This window comes from Pelodiscus sinensis, chromosome 6 (assembly GCF_052426305.1).
Source record: "Pelodiscus sinensis isolate ZL-2025 chromosome 6, ASM5242630v1, whole genome shotgun sequence".
NCBI classification, from domain to species: domain Eukaryota; kingdom Metazoa; phylum Chordata; order Testudines; family Trionychidae; genus Pelodiscus; species Pelodiscus sinensis.
In genome coordinates this window covers 12,069,657-12,088,165 of record NC_143057.1, presented here as the reverse complement: position 1 = coordinate 12,088,165, position 18,509 = coordinate 12,069,657, and the positions used below count along the sequence as shown (strand labels likewise).

At 42.9% G+C, this 18,509-nt stretch overlaps 1 protein-coding gene across 1 annotated transcript in view; it reads right to left on the bottom strand.

The window, feature by feature from the left end:
• LOC102445409 (atrial natriuretic peptide receptor 1-like) overlaps nucleotides 1-18,509 on the bottom strand; it is a 49,716-nt gene that overhangs the window by 19,023 nt on the left and 12,184 nt on the right. The window contains exons 7-13 of the mRNA XM_089779466.1: nucleotides 14,442-14,587; nucleotides 10,275-10,347; nucleotides 7,717-7,864; nucleotides 4,572-4,658; nucleotides 4,168-4,311; nucleotides 3,139-3,260; nucleotides 1,944-2,085 (exon numbers count right to left, since the gene is read on the bottom strand). Coding sequence (XP_089635592.1) covers nucleotides 1,944-2,085; nucleotides 3,139-3,260; nucleotides 4,168-4,311; nucleotides 4,572-4,658; nucleotides 7,717-7,864; nucleotides 10,275-10,347; nucleotides 14,442-14,587 — 862 coding nt within the window. The remainder of the gene's footprint in view (nucleotides 1-1,943; nucleotides 2,086-3,138; nucleotides 3,261-4,167; nucleotides 4,312-4,571; nucleotides 4,659-7,716; nucleotides 7,865-10,274; nucleotides 10,348-14,441; nucleotides 14,588-18,509) is intronic.

The following is an 18,509-nucleotide window of genomic DNA, read 5'->3' as shown; positions in this document are numbered from 1 at the left end:
AATTAGCATAAGTTGAGATCTCATTAGCATATTTTCTGCTGTTTCTTTTTGAGCAAGGGGTTTTTGTGCAAAAAGAAGCAGTGTGGACAGGGCTTTTTTGCGCAAAACCCCCATTTTGCTCATGATCCTTATGCCTGTCTGAGAGAGGCGTAAGGATCTTGCGTAAAAAAATCCCGTCCACACTGCTTCTTTTTATGCGAAAAGAAACAGCGGAAAATATGCTAATGAGATTGCAACTTATGCTAATGAGTCCCTCATTAGCATATTTTCTTCTGTGAAGACGTAGCCTGGGAGAAGAGTTGGGGCCCTGAGACAAGTTACCTAAAATTACTCCCTGGGAGTGGAAAGACTGGCAGCCCCAGAAGAGGGGAAGGCCAGGAGAGATGGAAGTGAGGCAGGGAACAGACCTCAGCTGCTGTGTGGAGGGTGGGCCCAAGATCGCTTGCCAGCTGCTGAGAGAAGCACTGTGAAGCAGAAGACTGTTGGAGAGTCTTGATGCACATCCCCATCCCCGCCCTAGAATGGGACACCACAACAGTGTCCTGGTCGGAGGGCTGCATAATGAAAAGGATGCCACGGTGCCTGTCGCGAGAGAGCAGCTGCAGAGAAGAAGCTGACTGGGTGTAACAGCTGGACGGGCTGCCTGCCTGACCAGCTCACCCCCCGCACCACCAAGAGGCAGTGCCATTCCACGGTGAGCAGAGCACACCTGTCAGAGTTGGCAACTAATTCATTAAAAGGCCCTCAATCAGCCACCAGAAGGTTACAGTCTTTGGGCGGGACCAGCCTGGGCTAGACTACAACTGTACCCTAGAGGTGAACGGTTGTTTTAGAAATGCCTGTCTCTTTAAATACAGGGATTTAGTTGCTTAGTAGCATGGCTAGATTTCTTCCATGGACAGAGTGTGTTGGTCCTTGTTGCTCAAACGCGCTGGCTGGGTCAGAAGAGATGGAAATACAAAAGCAGATCCCTGCATACCAAAGATAGACACCACCACCTTTATTCCTTCACTAGCCCTAATTATTTATTATTTGTGTTCTAGTAGCACCTAAAACCCCCAGCCTAGGTCAGGGCTCCATTGTGCGAAGCATTTCATAAAGACTCGGAAAGAGTGTCGTCCACAAAGATCTCACAGTCCAAAAATAGGCTAAATATTAATGTCCCAAAGTAGGAGGAGGAGGGAATAATCTGCTCAAGATTACACGGGGATTCGGTAATAGAACAAGGTAGCAAACCAGATCCCTCAGCCACAGGACTATTCTTGTCTCTTGCAGCCCTCCTAGTAAATCCACGTATGTGTTTGAATAGGAAGCCGGGAAGGCTAGAACCTGGCATGACAGAATCCTCTGGGTAGATAAGTGATTGCAAAGTACTGCCCTCTGGGTTCACTGAGAAAGAAAGGCACAGTGTCACTCAAGAGTGCCTTCTTTTCCTTGGTGTGGCTAGGTTTTTTTTCTCCATGCAAAATATAGCCATCCAGTGTATTCAGCAAAAATATGCTGTTCCCACCACATATGGAAATATATTATGGATGAGTTTTGCTGACACATTGGAAAATTGCTCCTATTTTAACTCTTAGTACATTGCCATTAGCTAAGTAAATTTTTTTTCAAAAGGAAAAACTCAAGGGAGGCAGTGATTTTTTTAAAAAAAATCATAGACTCAGAGCTAGTTGTTTATCTCATTTACACTGATGCAAAACCAGAGTAGCTCCATTAACAACAAATGGAGTTGCTCTGAATTTACAAGAGCATTTACTGAGTAGAGAATTTGGCTTCCTTTCTTGGAAGGACAAATCTCGCGTCTAAATTATTCTCTAAATAAGAATCAATCAATTTTTAATCACAATCCATCAAATTTATCCTCGTATAGTTTTGGAATCTAGCCAGATTATGACGGAAGGTTGTTTGATCACAGAGACAGAAAGAGAAAAATGTATCACCTGTACACGTCTGCCACAGAAGTGGGGACAAAATCCAGCAATGAGTGGGCCTCAGGAGCCAAGTAAATCTGCATCAAATGCTTCTTATATGCGCTAGTCCCCTCGCACAAATCCTCTTTTCTGTAGGCCTGTAATCCGTAGTCTTTCATGAATGGAAGAAGGGAACAGGTACTCAGTAAGAGTTGTTTTCTCCTGAAACTCTTCTATTATTATTAAGTACTGTGGTAATATTAGTGCTTTAAAAGTGTTTGCTCTGTATGGGGGGGGATGAGGCTTGGTTTAAAAATAACATTACATATTGCTCTGATTTATATTCCTATATGGTTGTGAATACTGGAACTGCAGCTGGAATATTGGGTGAGATTGTGTGGTGGGGTATGGCTGCTTCTTGCTACCCCTGCTGTGGTTTCTGGACCAGTGTATCCAGCCATAGTAGATTCATTGCAGTGCAACAAAGTGCTAGCATGTGCACTTCTTTTCTGTACCATCCACTTCCCTGTTGCTAGGGTAGAGGTGCACCTAGAGAAAAGACTCCTCCAGCAGACACTGGGTCCTAGCCCTACATATAGCACATAGTACTGGGGGAAGTAAAGGGGAAATTTCCATCAGCTTTCCCCCCATCTTCCAACCTGCATGATAAGAAGCTAGTCGGGACCTTGGGATCTGACCCAGCATCTGGATGCTGAGCTATGTTCAGAGAACATTGTGATATAATTTCTGACCTCTATGTCCTACATCCAGACATGACTGAAATTTGGTGTGGGAGGCAACGGTTCAGGTTCAGGGTTTTGGTTCTGACCAGTCTCTACTGGTGAAACTCCAAGGATCCTATTCTTTAGACTGGAAGCCCAGCTTTTCACCCAGGGTTATTGTCTGAAAGGAGGATTTGCCTTGTCAGAGAATTGCATCAGGCGGAAAAAAACATCACAGAGAATGGCATAGCTACTGCTAGGTCTGATGACTGACTCCATTATTTGTGTCGCACGATTGGTGCAATCCTGACACATGTAAATTGGAAACCAGACAGGATAATGTAATGGGACGTTTGCTCTAACATAGTTTGCTTTTAATGAAGGCTGCTGCACTTAGCATTTCCACCTACAATGTTGGCGCTCAGTCCTGCAGGAGCAGTGAATGGCAGGGAATGAGCCTGCATTAGTTGGCCATGTTTCAGATTTTCATCTCTCTTCATTACCTGAAACTTTACAGACCCAGCGATCATCTATCACACAATTATTTGACTTTAAGCGTCCATGATAGATTTTATGCTGGTGAAGATAAGCCATTCCTTGGGCAATGTCTCCAGCAAAGGAAAATCTGAAAGGCACAAGACCATTAACAAGTCAGTATTCCATTGAACCAGACATGCGGGAAGGGATTGATTCAAAGACGGTTGGAAGCACTGGAAAGAGTCCTGCTGATTTAAATAGATCAGTGCCTAGGGAGCCAATCCCTGAAAGTGCTGAGGACTTCTGTGAGGACCTCATTCCCATGCAGTTGAATGGGAATTGAGGGTTCTGGGCCACCTGTAGGAACTCAGTTTCTTGCGGGAGTTCCCAGCAGTTTGCTGGATTGAATCATGTGCACAGATATTTATTGGATGTGCAAAGGACTCCTCCTTCTTAGTTTGTGTGGCATGTCAACTCAGACCACTTTTTTTCTTTTCAGTTGCCTAGAAGCAAGGCAAACATAAAAGAAATAGAACAGATAAGGGAATGTCACAATTATACATGAAGAAGTATTTCATATGGGAGTTCCTTTGAAATCCTGAGCCCGTTTTATATACATTTGTTTGTATAGATAGTGCTAATGATGCATTTTTTATTGTATTAATCTGTTCATTATTGAATGATCATGAATTTGGCTATGCTTCATTCTTACTTATCTTGAATCAGGACATCAAAGTACAGACTACAGCTGTGAAATAAAAATGATTATATGGGAACCCAGGTTTAAAAAGGTGTGGCAGCATACTGGAGATGGGGTAAAAAGGTCTGGTTGTGACATTAGAAATACTAAATTCAGGGGTCCCCGTATATGCCCCGAACAGGTCAAATCAGAAACTTGGATGTCTCTCATCCAATGGGTCTCTCTCTCCTTGCTTTCATAAGCATGCTATTCTCTATATCACAGCAATGTCACATTTACCATATTTAATATCCCTCTTCAACCTAAGCATCACCTGGTGGTGCTAGGTGTATCTCTTACTTCATCTGTTTTTTACCTGAAGCCCCAGTTGAGAGGAATGTCTTCATTAAGCAACACATCACTCAGGCTACCTTTTGGACAGTATTCTGTCACGATGGCAACATTTGGCACCTCTGTACAACCACCGATGAATTTGCAGAGATTGGGATGATCAAGTTCTCTGTGAAAATGAAGAGGAATCATACCCTTTCCAGTTCCAAAGGCATACAGGGGAGACTTAGAAAGTCAAGTATTGCTATTAGGTGTAGGGGAAAAGCTAAATATGCATAGGAACATGTTCAACCAGGTTCAAAGTAATGTGTTTTCAACACTGTTTGAGAGAGAAAAGCATGAACACAAATAACACTGGGGCAGGTTCTGATCTCCATTACACTGGTGTAAATGTAGAATGGCATATAATGTGCAGGTTTTAATGTTTACCTCACTTGTTTTACTTCCTTGCGTATAGATTTAGACAGGGTGAATGTCTTCTTCCTTATTTTCTTGATTGCGACTGTTCTACCATCACTGCAACAAGATAAAGACTTTTCTAAGCTCTGGAATACCACATGGTGCATATGCAATATTCTCTATTTAGGGGCTTTAATGTTCTGGGGAGGCTGCATAAATATAGATTTTGTCAAAATCTGGATGGGAATGTGGGTCTGAATTTCCTGATTAGGGCCTCTTTCTGTAATAGGCTGAGCAAGAGTTCTGCGGTAAAGCACCTTGAAGCTGTGGGTATGCGTGCAATAAAAACGCATAGATCATTACAAATTTTGTAACTCAGGTCAACTTTACTGCTGTCAAGCAATTGAAAAAATAATTGTGATTAATTCTGATTTTTAATCACACAATTAATCACACTTTTAAACAATAATAGAATACCATTTTAAATATTTGTGGATATTTTCTACATTTTCAAATATACTGATTTCAGTTACAACACAGAATACAAGGTGTTCAGTGCTCACTTTATATTTTTATTACAAATTTGCACTGTAAAAAACAAATGTAGCATTCAATTCATCTAATTCAAGTACTGAAGTACAATCTCTTTATCATGGAAGTTGAACTTACATATATAGAATTTATGTACAAAACCCCCTGCATTCAAAAATAAAACAATGCAAAACTCTATTGCCAACAAGTCCATTCAGTCCGATTTCTTGTTCAGCCAATTGCTCAGACAAATAAGTTTTATATTTGCAGGAAATAATGCTGCCTGCTTCTTGATTACAATTATACCTGAAAGTGAGACTAGATGTTCACATAGCATTGTTGTAGCTGGCATTGCAAGATAGTTACATGCCAGATGCACTAAAGAATCATACGTTCCTTCATGCTTCAATCACCATTCCAGAAAATATGCATCTCTGCTGATCTTGGGTTCTGCTTGATAATGATGCAAAGGAGTGTGGACTAATGCATATTCATTTTCATCCTCTGAGTCAGATACCACCAGCAGAAGGTTGATTTTCTTTTTTGGTGGTTTAGGTTCTATAGTTTCCTCATTGGAGTGTTGCTCTTTTAAATCTTCTGAAAGCATGTTCCATACCTCGATCCTCTTCGATTTTTGGATGGCACTTCAGTTTCTTAAACTTTGGATCAAGCACTGTAGCTATTTTTAGAAATCTCACATTGGTATCGTTTTTGTGTTTTATCAGATCTGCTGAAGACTGTTCTCAAAACGAGCGTATGCTGGGTCATCATCCAAGACTGCTATAATAAGAAATATGTGGCTGAATGCAGGTAAAACAGAACAGGAGAGAATTCTCCTTCAAAGAGTTCAGTCACAAATTTTATTAATGAATAACTTTTTTAAAGAGAATCATCAGCATGGAAGTATGTCCCCTGAAATGGCGGCTTACGCATATTTAACTCCGTGGCAGTAAACACCTTGCAACATCAGTTCCAAAAGTGCTATTTGAACATCAGTTCTTACTTGCTGGTGTCACTGTAAGTAAGAAGCAGGCAGTGCTATTTCCTGTAAATGTAAACAACTTTGTCTTAGCAATTGGCAGAGCAAGAAGTAGGATTGAGTAGACTGTAGGCTTTTGGGGGGTTGAGTGCAGTTTACACTTTCGGCAATCAAAAGAAACCTCAAATCCCACATTTGTATGTTACAGGTGGATTGCACTTCAGTACTTGTATGAAATGAATTGAAAAATACTTTTTTGTTTATCATTTTTACAGTGCATACATTTGTAGTGAAAGAATATAAAGTGGACGCAGCACACTTTGTATTGTATAACTGAAATCAACATTAAAGAGGTAGAAAAAAATCCACATGTTTAAATTTCAGTTGGTATTCTAATGTTTAACAGTGTGACTAATCACAATTAATTTTAGTTAACTGCAACTAATCAGCAACTCTACTCAATTTATCTCTGTGTATTAGAATGTTTCCCAATCAAAGACGTGAAGTCTTCTCTTATCTGCAGGGAGCATCTGACAACTATGTAATAGATGGGAGTGGTGTGGGGCAGAGAAAAGAACCAGTGGGTGGGCACAGAAAACTGCATCTCCCCAATAAAAGGGGACTAAGCAGCAGGGGCAAAGCAGCAGGCGATTGCTTGAAAGCTGCCCACTCTCTCCTTCCCTCCCAGCTGCAGCAACTTCAAATGCAGTCAGCTGGGGAGTAGCTCCTGTGTACAGGGCTGCAGTTTTAGGCAGCAGCCTGCCAGCCCAATCTCTCTTCTGTGCTTCCATGTGGCACTCAGCTCAGTTGCACAAATGCCACACAAAGCCATTGGTGGATTCTTGCCCCCCTGCAGGGCACAGCCTTCCAGTGTGTCAGAGTACCAGGGAAGGGAAACCCCTGGGGAAGGAGGCTGACCCACCTAGGTAGGAGAAGCACAAAACAGAAAGGAAAGTAAAAGGAAATAAAGAGAGAACACAAAGGACGAAGGGGTGGGGTGAGAAAATGAAACTGCTGGACAAAGGAGAGAGCAGCAACTTTACTGGGAGGTGAGGGGATTTTGTAGAGAGGATTGCAGGGTGTGGAAGGAAGGTGCTTCTGCAAAAGAAGTTTAGTAGCCACGGATACACCTTCTGGGTCTGGGTAGGAGCCCACCAACCAGGGGTGGATTCCAGACCAGTGATCCAGAGAGGAAGTGTGCTGTTACCAGTCTTGTGAGATGATTTAAGGGGATGGATTATAATGGGCATAGGACATCACTTCCTATGGCAAAGCACTTTCTTGTGTTTCACTTGACTATTGGAGATGGGCCTGACTCAAAACCCTACCTCCAAAGAAACTCGAGCGCCATGGATGTTCAGAAGCAGAGCCAAGTTTACAGCCCAGTCCCACAGGCATTGACATCTCAGCAAGGGAAGGAAAAGGGGCATCCAAAAATAGAAAACATCGAAGTGTCTGAGAATATCCTGCAGCTGGCATGTGATAGGAAGGCCAGGCTTGTCCCTGCTGTTCCTGTTCCTAGCCCTGGCCCTGGCCCTGGCCCAAGCAGAGGAAAACTAACCCTCCCACTTATTTCCAGGGGATAACATAGCCAGGGTTCCCCCTTGCACAGGTGTAACTACAATACACAACATAACGCACAGACTGACGGATAGATAAGCCTACTATAGCCCTGTCTGGGTGAAGTGCTGTTTCCTGGACGTGTTGACAGCTGTTGTGCAAGAGCTCAGGGCGGTGAGACAGCTGGCGTTGGAATCGCTGGGTGCATGGGCCACACTAATGGTGCTGCCCATTGTTGTCCGTAGCCTGTGATCTAAATTTAAAAAAAAAACATTGAGATGCATGGCATAGGCAGGGTATGTGCATATAACCCCAGGAAGCTCTGCTGCCACTGGCACCAGAGGGCAGGCTCACTTATGCTTTGCTTTAGGGTTCAGCCGTCAGTTAGCGCTGACTGTGGCTGACAGCCATATGCATTGGCCACTCCCACTCGCATCAATCGGCTCCTCTGCCTTCAAACCTATCAGCTCTCAATGGAACAGTTTCAAACTCCGCGAGTGTCACTGCATGCAGGGGACAAAGCCAATAAAGGAGGAGAGAGTACAAAAAAAGCCCAAACTCCAAAATCTGAGGTTACAAATCTATTTGGATCTCTCTGAAGAATTTAACGTAATTCTCATGGGAAGTGATTCTGACACTAAAGGGAATTCAAAGCAGAACAACACTCCAGATGGCTGAAAAACTGAAGTATCCACATTTTCACATGTCTTTTTGGGGGGTTATAAAAGGGGATACTTTGTGTTCAGCTCAATGCAACAAAACTACATAGGGGGCCAATTAGAGTGACTCGTGAAAGAAGGCACACAGGGTAGATACTATGCTGAAGAGAGCTGGAGAGATTGTCATAGGAATTATAAATAAATATGAATTCTGCCCTACAATACCTGTTAGATTTTCAGTGTTCTGCTGTGCACCTTTACTAGCATTCTGTCACGTTTCATTTTAAATGTATCCACGAGAGAGGTGCCTGATAGATCTGTCACAAAGTTTTTCCTGCTATTCAACCTAACTATTCCCTTCCTTGATTTCATTCCATTGCAGTATCAAACTGTAACATTTTCTTGTCTTGATGTTTGCACTCTTCAAATATGTCGGTCAACTACATGATCTTACTTAAATGCCATTCAGCCCTTCACTTAACATTCCCAAGAAAGTCAGTCTACCCTGCCACCTTGTCACTTTTGTTTACTTTTCCTCAACTCTGTCTCGTGCTAATCTTTCCGGTAAAGGGTGACACAGAAATAAACTCTGTATCCCTGCTGAGGTCCCCTCAGAGCTAGAGACGGACATTATTATGAATAGGCATAATGCAATGGAACAAACAGGGGCATAGCCACTCAGAACTGCATTGCCACTTTGTGGCTATTGTTGCCAGATCCGGCTGCAAACTCAGGCTTTCTCATTTTAATTTGCTATCCATTATTAGCTTGAGAATTATTTCCCTCCAGATTTCCCCTCTCCCACGGACTAGATGTGTTCCATTTTGGCATTCTTCCAAGCAGAGACTCATTTTGTTGTTTGCTGCCCATGCTTCTAATCAGTCTGTCCCTTTGCATTGTTTCTCTGCCCTCTGGAGTTCACAACTCCTCCCAGTTTAGTATCAGCTGTGAATTTCATTGATATGCTTTTTGGGGACACTCGATTTAAAATATCAGTTCTTTGCACACTTAATGTTTGTCGCAGGAAGGTTTCATTTTGTTTTTCTTCTCCCCTACATGCTCTTGGCTACTTTGTGTGCTCCAACCCCACAGAGGGATAGCGGGGGGTGCTGGAATGCCAGCACAGGCTTCCCAATGCCGGGGGGGGGGGGGGGGGGGAGGAGCCGCAAACCTCAGAGACTGGATCCAGGCAAGATGGGGACCGCATTTGGCCTCTGGGCCATAGGTTCCCCACCCTTGATCTGACTCATATATTTTTCCAGAATATGATAGCTAACGTACATGCTTTACAGTAATGCTCCTATGTTATAAAATGTCCAAGTGGAAAACAAATATAATTAATGTTTTACACATTAGATACATTGAAGAAAACTCAAGTCATGATGAATTACTTCAGCTCCAGGTAACACACAGTGGGACAAATTAAGCTCTTGCTTACATCTGTGCAAATCCAAAGTAACTCCACTGAAGTCATTTATAAAAAAGCATGTAGATCATAAAAGGACTAAGGCCATCTGTTGTGCCCATTTTCACATATTTCCACAGAGAATTTCTGTATTTTGATCCATTCCTTTGTCTTTTATTTGTAAATCACTATAAATTACTGGGCAAAAGCCCCAAAACCTATTTTAAAAACACCTGTCATTTAGGCTATTTCTATACTACTACCTATGTTGGTATAATTTATATCACTCAGGGGTGTGAATAAACTACCTCCATGAGTGAGATAAATTACACCACTTACCTGTCAGCGTGGACAGTGCTCTCTCCTATTGGTTTGGAGCTACACTAGAACTACTCAAGGAGTTGGTGCAACTGTACCAACTGCAAGCTCTCTAATGTAGTGATACTAAAATAACTGATCAGCTCCCAGATGCTGCGATGACCAGCACCATAGATCCTCTTCCTTCAGGAATATGGTCCTATCTCTACGTGTGGTTCATTTACCCTACAGGATATATGTACACTACTGAGAAGAGCATCAAAGTGACAGTACTTACAAACCTTGTTTGATGCAGGAGAAGTCTATAATCCAGCTCTCATCCCAAAACATCTTCTGCTTCTGATACTGAAACCACTGCAAAAAGCACAACAGACTAAACTCATTCCTGGGCAACTCCATTGGCTTCAGTGGAGTTACAGCAGGGATGAATAGCGCCAAAAACTGATTAGTTACAAGGGTATTTTCAGGTATAAAATCTCCAGGTATCTGAACAAGAATCAGCATTTTAGCCCCCATTCTATCTCAATCTTTTCCTGACTGACTTCGAAGTAACAAATCTGGATCTAACCCCAAAATGCAAACATCAATAATACTGAAGAGTAAAGAACATGCCATTTCCTAGTGAATAGTCTAATAGGTTCAGTTCATGTTTGCACGTTTATGCACTGCACTTAGAACCCAATTCCTACCCAGGCTGTGTCCAGACTCAGGGGTTTTTTCGAAAAAAGTAGCCTTTTTTCGAAAAAACCTCACCTGCGTCCAGACTCAAGTCGCGTTCTTTCGAAATTAAATCGAAAGAACGCGGCTTTTCTTTCGATGGCGGTAAACCTCATTTCACGAGGAAGAACGCCTTCTTTCGAAAGTTCCTCTTTCGAAAGAAGGCGTTCTTCAATGTAAATAGGGCTTCTCCGAAAGAGAGCATCCAGACTCACTGGATGCTTTCTTTCGAAAAAGCAAGCCGCTTTTTCGAAAGTTCAACGTGCAGTCTAGACGCTCTCTTTCGAAAGAGGCTCTTTCGAAAGTATCTTTCGAAAGAGCGTCTTTCGAAAGAGGCTTGCAGTCTAGACATAGCCCCAGTGATGCAGTCAACATCGTTTCACATTTTGGAAACATCCAATGTTGTGTAAAAAAGCAAACAAACCCATTTTCCCCAAGACAGGCATCAGTGACTGGTGACAGGCCCTGGAGCAGCAAATGTAGATGGTTCATTGCTACACAAAGTACTGTGGGATGTATAACATTGGGTGGGACACTGTCTGTTTTGTAAATAAGATGCAAGTCTAATAACAAAAGTTGTCAAGTACAATCAATCCATTTTATATAAGCACATGCTTGTTTGTAGGTCAGAGTTGCAGATTAACTGTAATAAAATAACACGGCTGTTTAAATACAAATTTTAGATGCTCAGCATTTTGCTGTACATCTAATATTACTTCCAGCAGCACACATTAGATAAGTAACAAAGACTCAATTCACACAAGAATTCTTGTGACATCTTGGAAAGTGCTGGCAGCATTTTGGGAAATCTCAAGGCCAGATGCCAGTCCCAGAAGATCAACGGGAATCTTTCTACTGATTTCCGCCTATGCTTCCAGAAAAAGATGTATTTAGTGTGCAAGAACCATGATCAAAGGAAGAATATGGGACTGATTCAATAACCCCGGAATGAAATGGGATCCTGTCATTGAGTGGAGTGGTGGCTGGATCAGACCATATGAGAGAGAGGGTCACTGGAGTGTATTGATCTTGCTGTAAATTGGATGAAAGTGACCTTCCCAGTTCTATTTGTAAAAACAAGTTTATATTTTGGCTAAGCAGCAAGCAGAGAGAATGCTAAGAATTAAGCATCTATCTACAGAAGCTAAGTAGATGATACTTAGTAGGCAATTCAGCAAAAGAGGAAAAACAATGCAGTAGCAGCAAAACAAAGACCATCTGAAACAATAAGTAAATTTGGTCTGGAGGATTCATAGCTAATACATGCATAAGTGAGAAGAGGGCTAGCTGTTTCCCTAACTAGCACGATGACTTTAAAATTATCCACTGAAATCTGGTTGCAGGAGCTTGATTGAACTCCAGCCTGTCTTGCAAAGTAGGAAATGGAGGTGCAAATGGCCTGACATGAATTATGTTGCAAGATCCTCAATAAAAAATGTTTGTGTAATAAACTGACAATGAATCAACAGCTGGGGTTAGATTCTTCAGCTGGCTGAGCTATGTCAATTTCTGCCCCAGGAATTTGGCTTAGGAAATCTCAAGGGCTGTGTCTAGACTACATGGCTCCATCGATGGAGCCATGTAGATTAGACAGATAGGCAAAGGCAAATGAAGCTGCGATTTAAATGATCGCGGCTTCATTTAAATTTACATGGCTGCCGCGCTGAGCCGACAAACAGCTGATCAGCTGTTTGTCCGCTCAGCGCGCTAGTCTGGACGCTCCCCTGCCGACATCAAAGCCCTTTGTCGGCAGCCCCGTTATTCCTCGTGGGATGAGGTTTACCGGGGCTGCCGACAAAGGGCTTTGATGTCGGCAGGGGAGTGTCCAGACTAGCGCACTGAGCCGACAAACAGTTTGTCGGCTCAGCGTGGCAGCCATGTAAATTTAAATGAAGCTGCGATTATTTAAATCACGGCTTCATTTGCCTTTGCCAAAAAAACAAATCTACATGGCTCCGTTGACGGAGCCATGTAGTTTAGACGTACCCCTGATGTTCATCTAGCTACAATAGTTCAAAGGTCCAATCCTGCACTCCACATACAGACCCTCTGATGGGGATAAGAGTTTTGTCCAAGAAAGACAGGCAGGATCGAGTCTCTATTAAAACATTGGATATTGGAACATATTATGAATTTTAACAGCTGTCCAACTGATACTTTTCTATTTAATTCATTATAACGGAGTGTTTTCTCTTAGAAAGTGAAATATTCAGCTACCAAAAGACTCTGGATACATTTATATGGAACAGCAATTTCCTTCCATGAAAATATTCTTCAGAAAAGGAGTGATAACTTCCCAGTTCCCACTCAGTCTCTCAACACGCTTCCCAGCAATTCCTTTCTTGCCCCAGACAAAGCTGGCAAGAACAAAAAGGCCTTGCATTGTAACCTGAAAGGTAAGAGTTCTGTGCTGTGGCCATCTGACACAGGAAGCCAATGCCACAGGTTTTTTACTAATTATATGGCCTTCAGCAGGGTAGTGTCTCCCAGGGCTGTGATTTTAGATTTATCCTCACAAGAGCTCTGTGAAGGAGGCACCTTCTGTCCTTATTTTATGTAGGGAACTGAGGCACACAGAGACCGTGACTTGCCCAAATTTTCCTAGGAATGAGGAACTCCACCCTCAGTTCCCTAACCATAAGACCAACCCAGTTCCCTAACCATAAGACCAACCTTCTTAAGGAGCATCCTGCTGTCATTGCTTTGCAGTTAACCGCGGGGGAGGTAGATTGAGCACTCGCGATGTCTCAACTGCAGCTGTGTGACACCAGGAAGCAGGGGAGCCAACTGGATCACTGAGGCCATGTGGGTGAGGCCTGGCTCCATGATCCCTTGAGCCTGCAGTACAGCGCTCTAAAGGGCCTGGAGCTCCGGCTGCTGCCAGAGTAGCAGCAGAGGTAGCTGAGAGCCCCAGGCCCCTTGGAATCTGCAGACCCTGGGGCAGCTGGCTCCTTTGTACCCAACCCCCATGATCAATGGGCCCGTCAGGAGAGAAACGATCCCTGCCGTAACAAAGAGCCAATGCACTTACAAGCTTATAGGCTAAAACCAAACACGTTATCCATTATGTACACAATCAATAGCTGGACTATACATCTGAAAATATTTCCCTGGCAACAGCTTTCCAAAAAGTTCAGAAATTACAGAGTCTATATGAATGCAAACAATAGAAGGGCTTATTCTCAAGAAATATAGCAAAAGTAACAATAATACATCATCTTATATTTATCCAGCAATTTTTATCCCAAAGGATCACAAAGCATTTTCCTTATTGATCTATCATTTTCCTTTCTCTCTGTCTCTCACTCCTTTCTGTGACCTCCTGTGAGTCTATTAAAATAATTAATAGTTACTACTAAACCCCAGGATTTGGAAATTGACTGGCTCTCCGAAGTTGAGGAGAGACCCCAGATGGTGCTAGGATGCCCAGCCAGACAATCGGGATGGGGAAGGGGTGATCCCAACTGTCAGACAGTCTCTCACGGCTATTCTCCAGCAACATGGGGCTGTTCTAATCTAATCTGCCAGGCATGGTGTAGAACTGGCCCCAGAATCAAGCAGCAATTTTTCCTCCTATTTCTCTTCTTCCCCCTTGGAACTACCCAGGGGATGCTCGGTGTAGCTGAGAACCTGTTCTTATGCTTGTGAAGAGCCATGTTGTGAACAATAAAACAATCAAGGAACCACAATGGAAATAAAAGAAGAGGAAGGAGATTTCATTTGATACTCACCACTATTGTCAGAATGAAGCCAACAGAGACTACACATACGGGTAAGGCAATCGCCATCCTGGCATCGGCTGTCAGTGGGCATTCCCCACAGTCAGCGGGACATGTGGAGCAGCCTTCGTCTTCTTCACAAACCCCATCTCCGCAGACTGGGCAAAAAGAGATGTAGAGAGCAAATACTTGAAAATAGCTCTAGCCACACATAGGGCTCAGTTCAGTAACAAATACATAAGGCTAGTAAGCCATGTGAGGGCACAGAATATCTGAATGAACAGGTTTTGAGGAACTCTGAGATTTTTATTCTACATTTGAAAGATGTTGATTTTAATCTAGACACTCTTAAATCACACTGACCTGAGTCTAATGGTGGACAACAGTGCTTTTGATTTGTTGCTTAGCTTGCCTGTTTAAGCAGGAAGTCAGGCAAAGCAAAATAGACTGTCTCTTAGGGTACATCTAGACTACAGGGTTTTGTCGACAGAAGTTCTGTCGACAAAGAGCATCTAGACACATTCAGTTCTGTCGACAAAGCAAGCTGCTTTGTCGACAAAACCCTGTAGTCTAGACGCAACCCTACAGGCAATAACACCTTCTGTCGACAGAACTCTGTCGACAGAAGGTGTTATGCCTCGTAAAATGAGGTTTACCAGCGTTGACAAAACTGCTGAGTTCTGTCGACGTTATGTTGACAGAACTCAGCGGTAGTGTAGACGCAGGTATAGTTTTGTCAACAAAACTCTGTAGTCTAGACACACCCTTACTCTGTGCACTCAGCTGGGAGAGCCTTGAGTTAGGAGAATAGAAAGCCATCTTTGCCCCCTTTCCTTTCAATCAGCAGGGCTGGCATTGGCTATCTGTCCATTTGTGAGTCCCTAAATGGACCACCACATTTGGTACGGAGTTTCCTCTTATCATAACTTAAAGCAAGGCAAGGGTTTGGTTGTGCCAGGACAATGGGACGTACCTGGAATTCGACTGTTTCTCATAAAATGGAAAGGGGGAGGGGTCTGATAGAAGTAAGTTATAATTTAGAATGACCACGGGGGATGGGCAGCAAGGGGCCAGAGATGGGAACTGGGACAGCTAGAACCCCATTGGGCCAGCAAGGGGCAGGTGTGGAGAAAGGAACAGCTATCTACTATATATTTCAGAGTTTGTCTGTTTGTGCCTCTGTGTGTCTGTCTGTCACCCTGCCATGAGACATGCACCTTCCCAGGGCTGTGCCCACTGCAGCAGCTATGGACAGGCGCTTCTCATTTGACCCCATGCTGCAGCAGAGAGAGAAAGCTGAGCTTGTCCTCTCTTCCCAGGACAGCCTAAATACTGAACTCCTCATCCCAGCCCGCTCTCCCAAACAATGATTTAAATCAGGGGTTCCCAATCTTTTTCGGTCCCCGTACCTCCTTGGCTTTTAGTAAACCTTCCCGTTCCCCCCCATTCAATATGAAAGAAAATAAATTCTAGACTCTAGAATCCACAAGTTTTTTCACTAAACACTACTACTTTTGGAATATTTCAATTAGGATAATCTAGTTATTTACCACATATTCCCTGGACCCCCTTAACAACCTTCTCGTACCCGCTGGGGGTACACGTACCCCAGGTTGGGAACCCCTGATTTAAATGAAGAAAAAAACTGTATTTGTGTTAGGAACTCAAGCAGCATTGAGTAAATCTTCTAGTTATGAATAACCTGAGGCAAAATGAATGCACCAACTCATGCAGGGAGCATGAAAGCCCATGAAACATAGCACAAATGTATATCAGATGTAATGCAATTGACATGAAAGTTTCTCTTTTGAGAATCCCAGCATCAGCAATGATCAAAAAGTTGAAAGTATCCTTGAAAGACATGAATTTTATGTACGAGATGTTCAAAGACATGAAAGACGGGTAATAGCTGGAAAAAGTGAATAAGGGAAAGTTATGTACTTATTCCCACAATATAAGAACTAGGGGTTGCCAAATGAAATTAATAGGCAACAGATTTAAAACAAACAAAAGGAAGTTTTTCTTCACTCAGAACACAGTCAACCTGTGGAACTCCTTGCCAGAGGATGTGGTGAATGCTTGGACTTTAACAGGGTTAAAAAAAGAGCTACATAGATTCATGGAGGTTAGGTCCATCAATGGCTATTAGCCAGGATGGGTAGGAATGGTGTCCCTAGCTTCTGTTTCTCTGGAGGTGGCTGACAGGGAAGGGACCACGTGAGGATTACTTGTTGTGTTCCCTCCCTCTGGGGCATCTGGTGTTGGCCACTGTTGGCAGATACTAAACTAGATTGACCATTGGTCTGACCCAGTATGGCCATTCTTATATTCTTGTTTTGTAGGCAATGAGGCAAATACCGAACAGTAACTCACTAAATAATCACTATTTTCTCATCTCATTTACTAAAACATAATCCCAGTGGGAATTTCTTTTGATACTTGAGGGTATGTCTACACTACCACCCTAGTTCGAACTAAGGTGGTTAATGTAGTCATTCGAAGTTGCAAATGAAGCCCGGGATTTAAATATCCCGGGCTTCATTTGCATCTTGCCGGGCGCCACCATTTTTAAATCCCCGTTAGTGCGGACTCCGTGCCCACTGCTACACGAGGCATGGAGTAGGTAGTTTGAATTAGGCTTTCTAATTCGAACTACCGGTACACCTCGTTCCACGAGGAGTAACGGTAGTTCGAATTAGAAAGCCTAATTCAAACTACCTACTCCGTGCCGCGTGTAGCCGCGGGCACGGAGTCCGCACTAACGGGGATTTAAAAATGGCGGCGCCCGGCAAGATGCAAATGAAGCCCGGGATATTTAAATCCTGGGCTTCATTTGCAACTTCGAATGACTACATTAACCATCCTAGTTCGAACTAGGGTGGTAGTGTAGACATACCCTTAGAGTGAAAGTCAATGGCAAAACTCCCATTGTTTCCAATGTGAGCTGTCTTTCATTTACAGCTCTTCACTGTGAGAGTGCTATATTTCAGAGTCAGCTTAGTATCGCTGAGCTGAATGAAAGCACAGATCTCCTATTGATCTAAAATGGTTTGGAAAAAAATTGATGATAATTCTGCCTTGGTAATAATTCTGTAGGTCTTTGAGGGTGCATCTACACAGCACCGTAAGTAGAAATAAGGGTATGTCTACACTAGTTCGAACTGGGGTGACTAATGTAGTCATTCAAACTTGCAAATGAAGGAGTAACAGTAGTTCGAATTAGGGGCTTTAGTTCGAACTACCTAGCCCATGCTGTGTGTAGCCGTGGACAGGGAGTCCAAACTACCGGGCATTTAAAAATGGCGGTGCCTGGGAACATGCAAATAAAGCCCGGGATATTTTAATCCCAGGCTTCATTTGCAAGTTCGAATGACTACATTAGCCACCCTAGTTTAAACTAGGGTGGCTAGTGTATACATTCCCTAAGATTCATAATTTGAGCTATGCATATTGCATATCTTTTTTCAATGCTATTTTGAATAGTTTATTTTGTCATTTGGCTCTGTCTACAGAGCACCAAATTTCAAAATAAAGCACTATTCCAAAATGTCCCTTACTCCTCGTAGAATGAGGTTTACAGAGATGTCATAAGATCAAGCCCAAAATAATGGGCTTGCTGTGAAGACATGGAGTAGCTATTTTGGGATACTCCAGTATCCCGAAATAGCATTGTAGTTTAGACGTACCCTGTATGCCTAACATGAACATGAATACTAGAACATTGCATTGGGCAGTGTTTCTGAGGTTTATATGAACAGAAGTGTCAAGCTCAAGGATCATTTGTCTTTGAACGTTTGCTGTCATACCTTAGGCTAGTCTGATGATGAATGTCCATATGATGGAAAGAGACCACAAGGTAGAACGGTTTCACATCCCTATAGTATCACAACAAGCCTTGTAATGCCTGAAGCTGCTGGTTCTGATATTTGGTTTCAGCTGTTTGACCAAGTACAGCCTTTTACAGATCTCACGTCCTACATGGGCAAAGAGAAACTGGAAATATTGCAGAGATTTCAAGTAACTTGAAAAAGAATTGTGGAAATACTTGACGGGATACATTTTCTTGCAAAGAGGCTATGA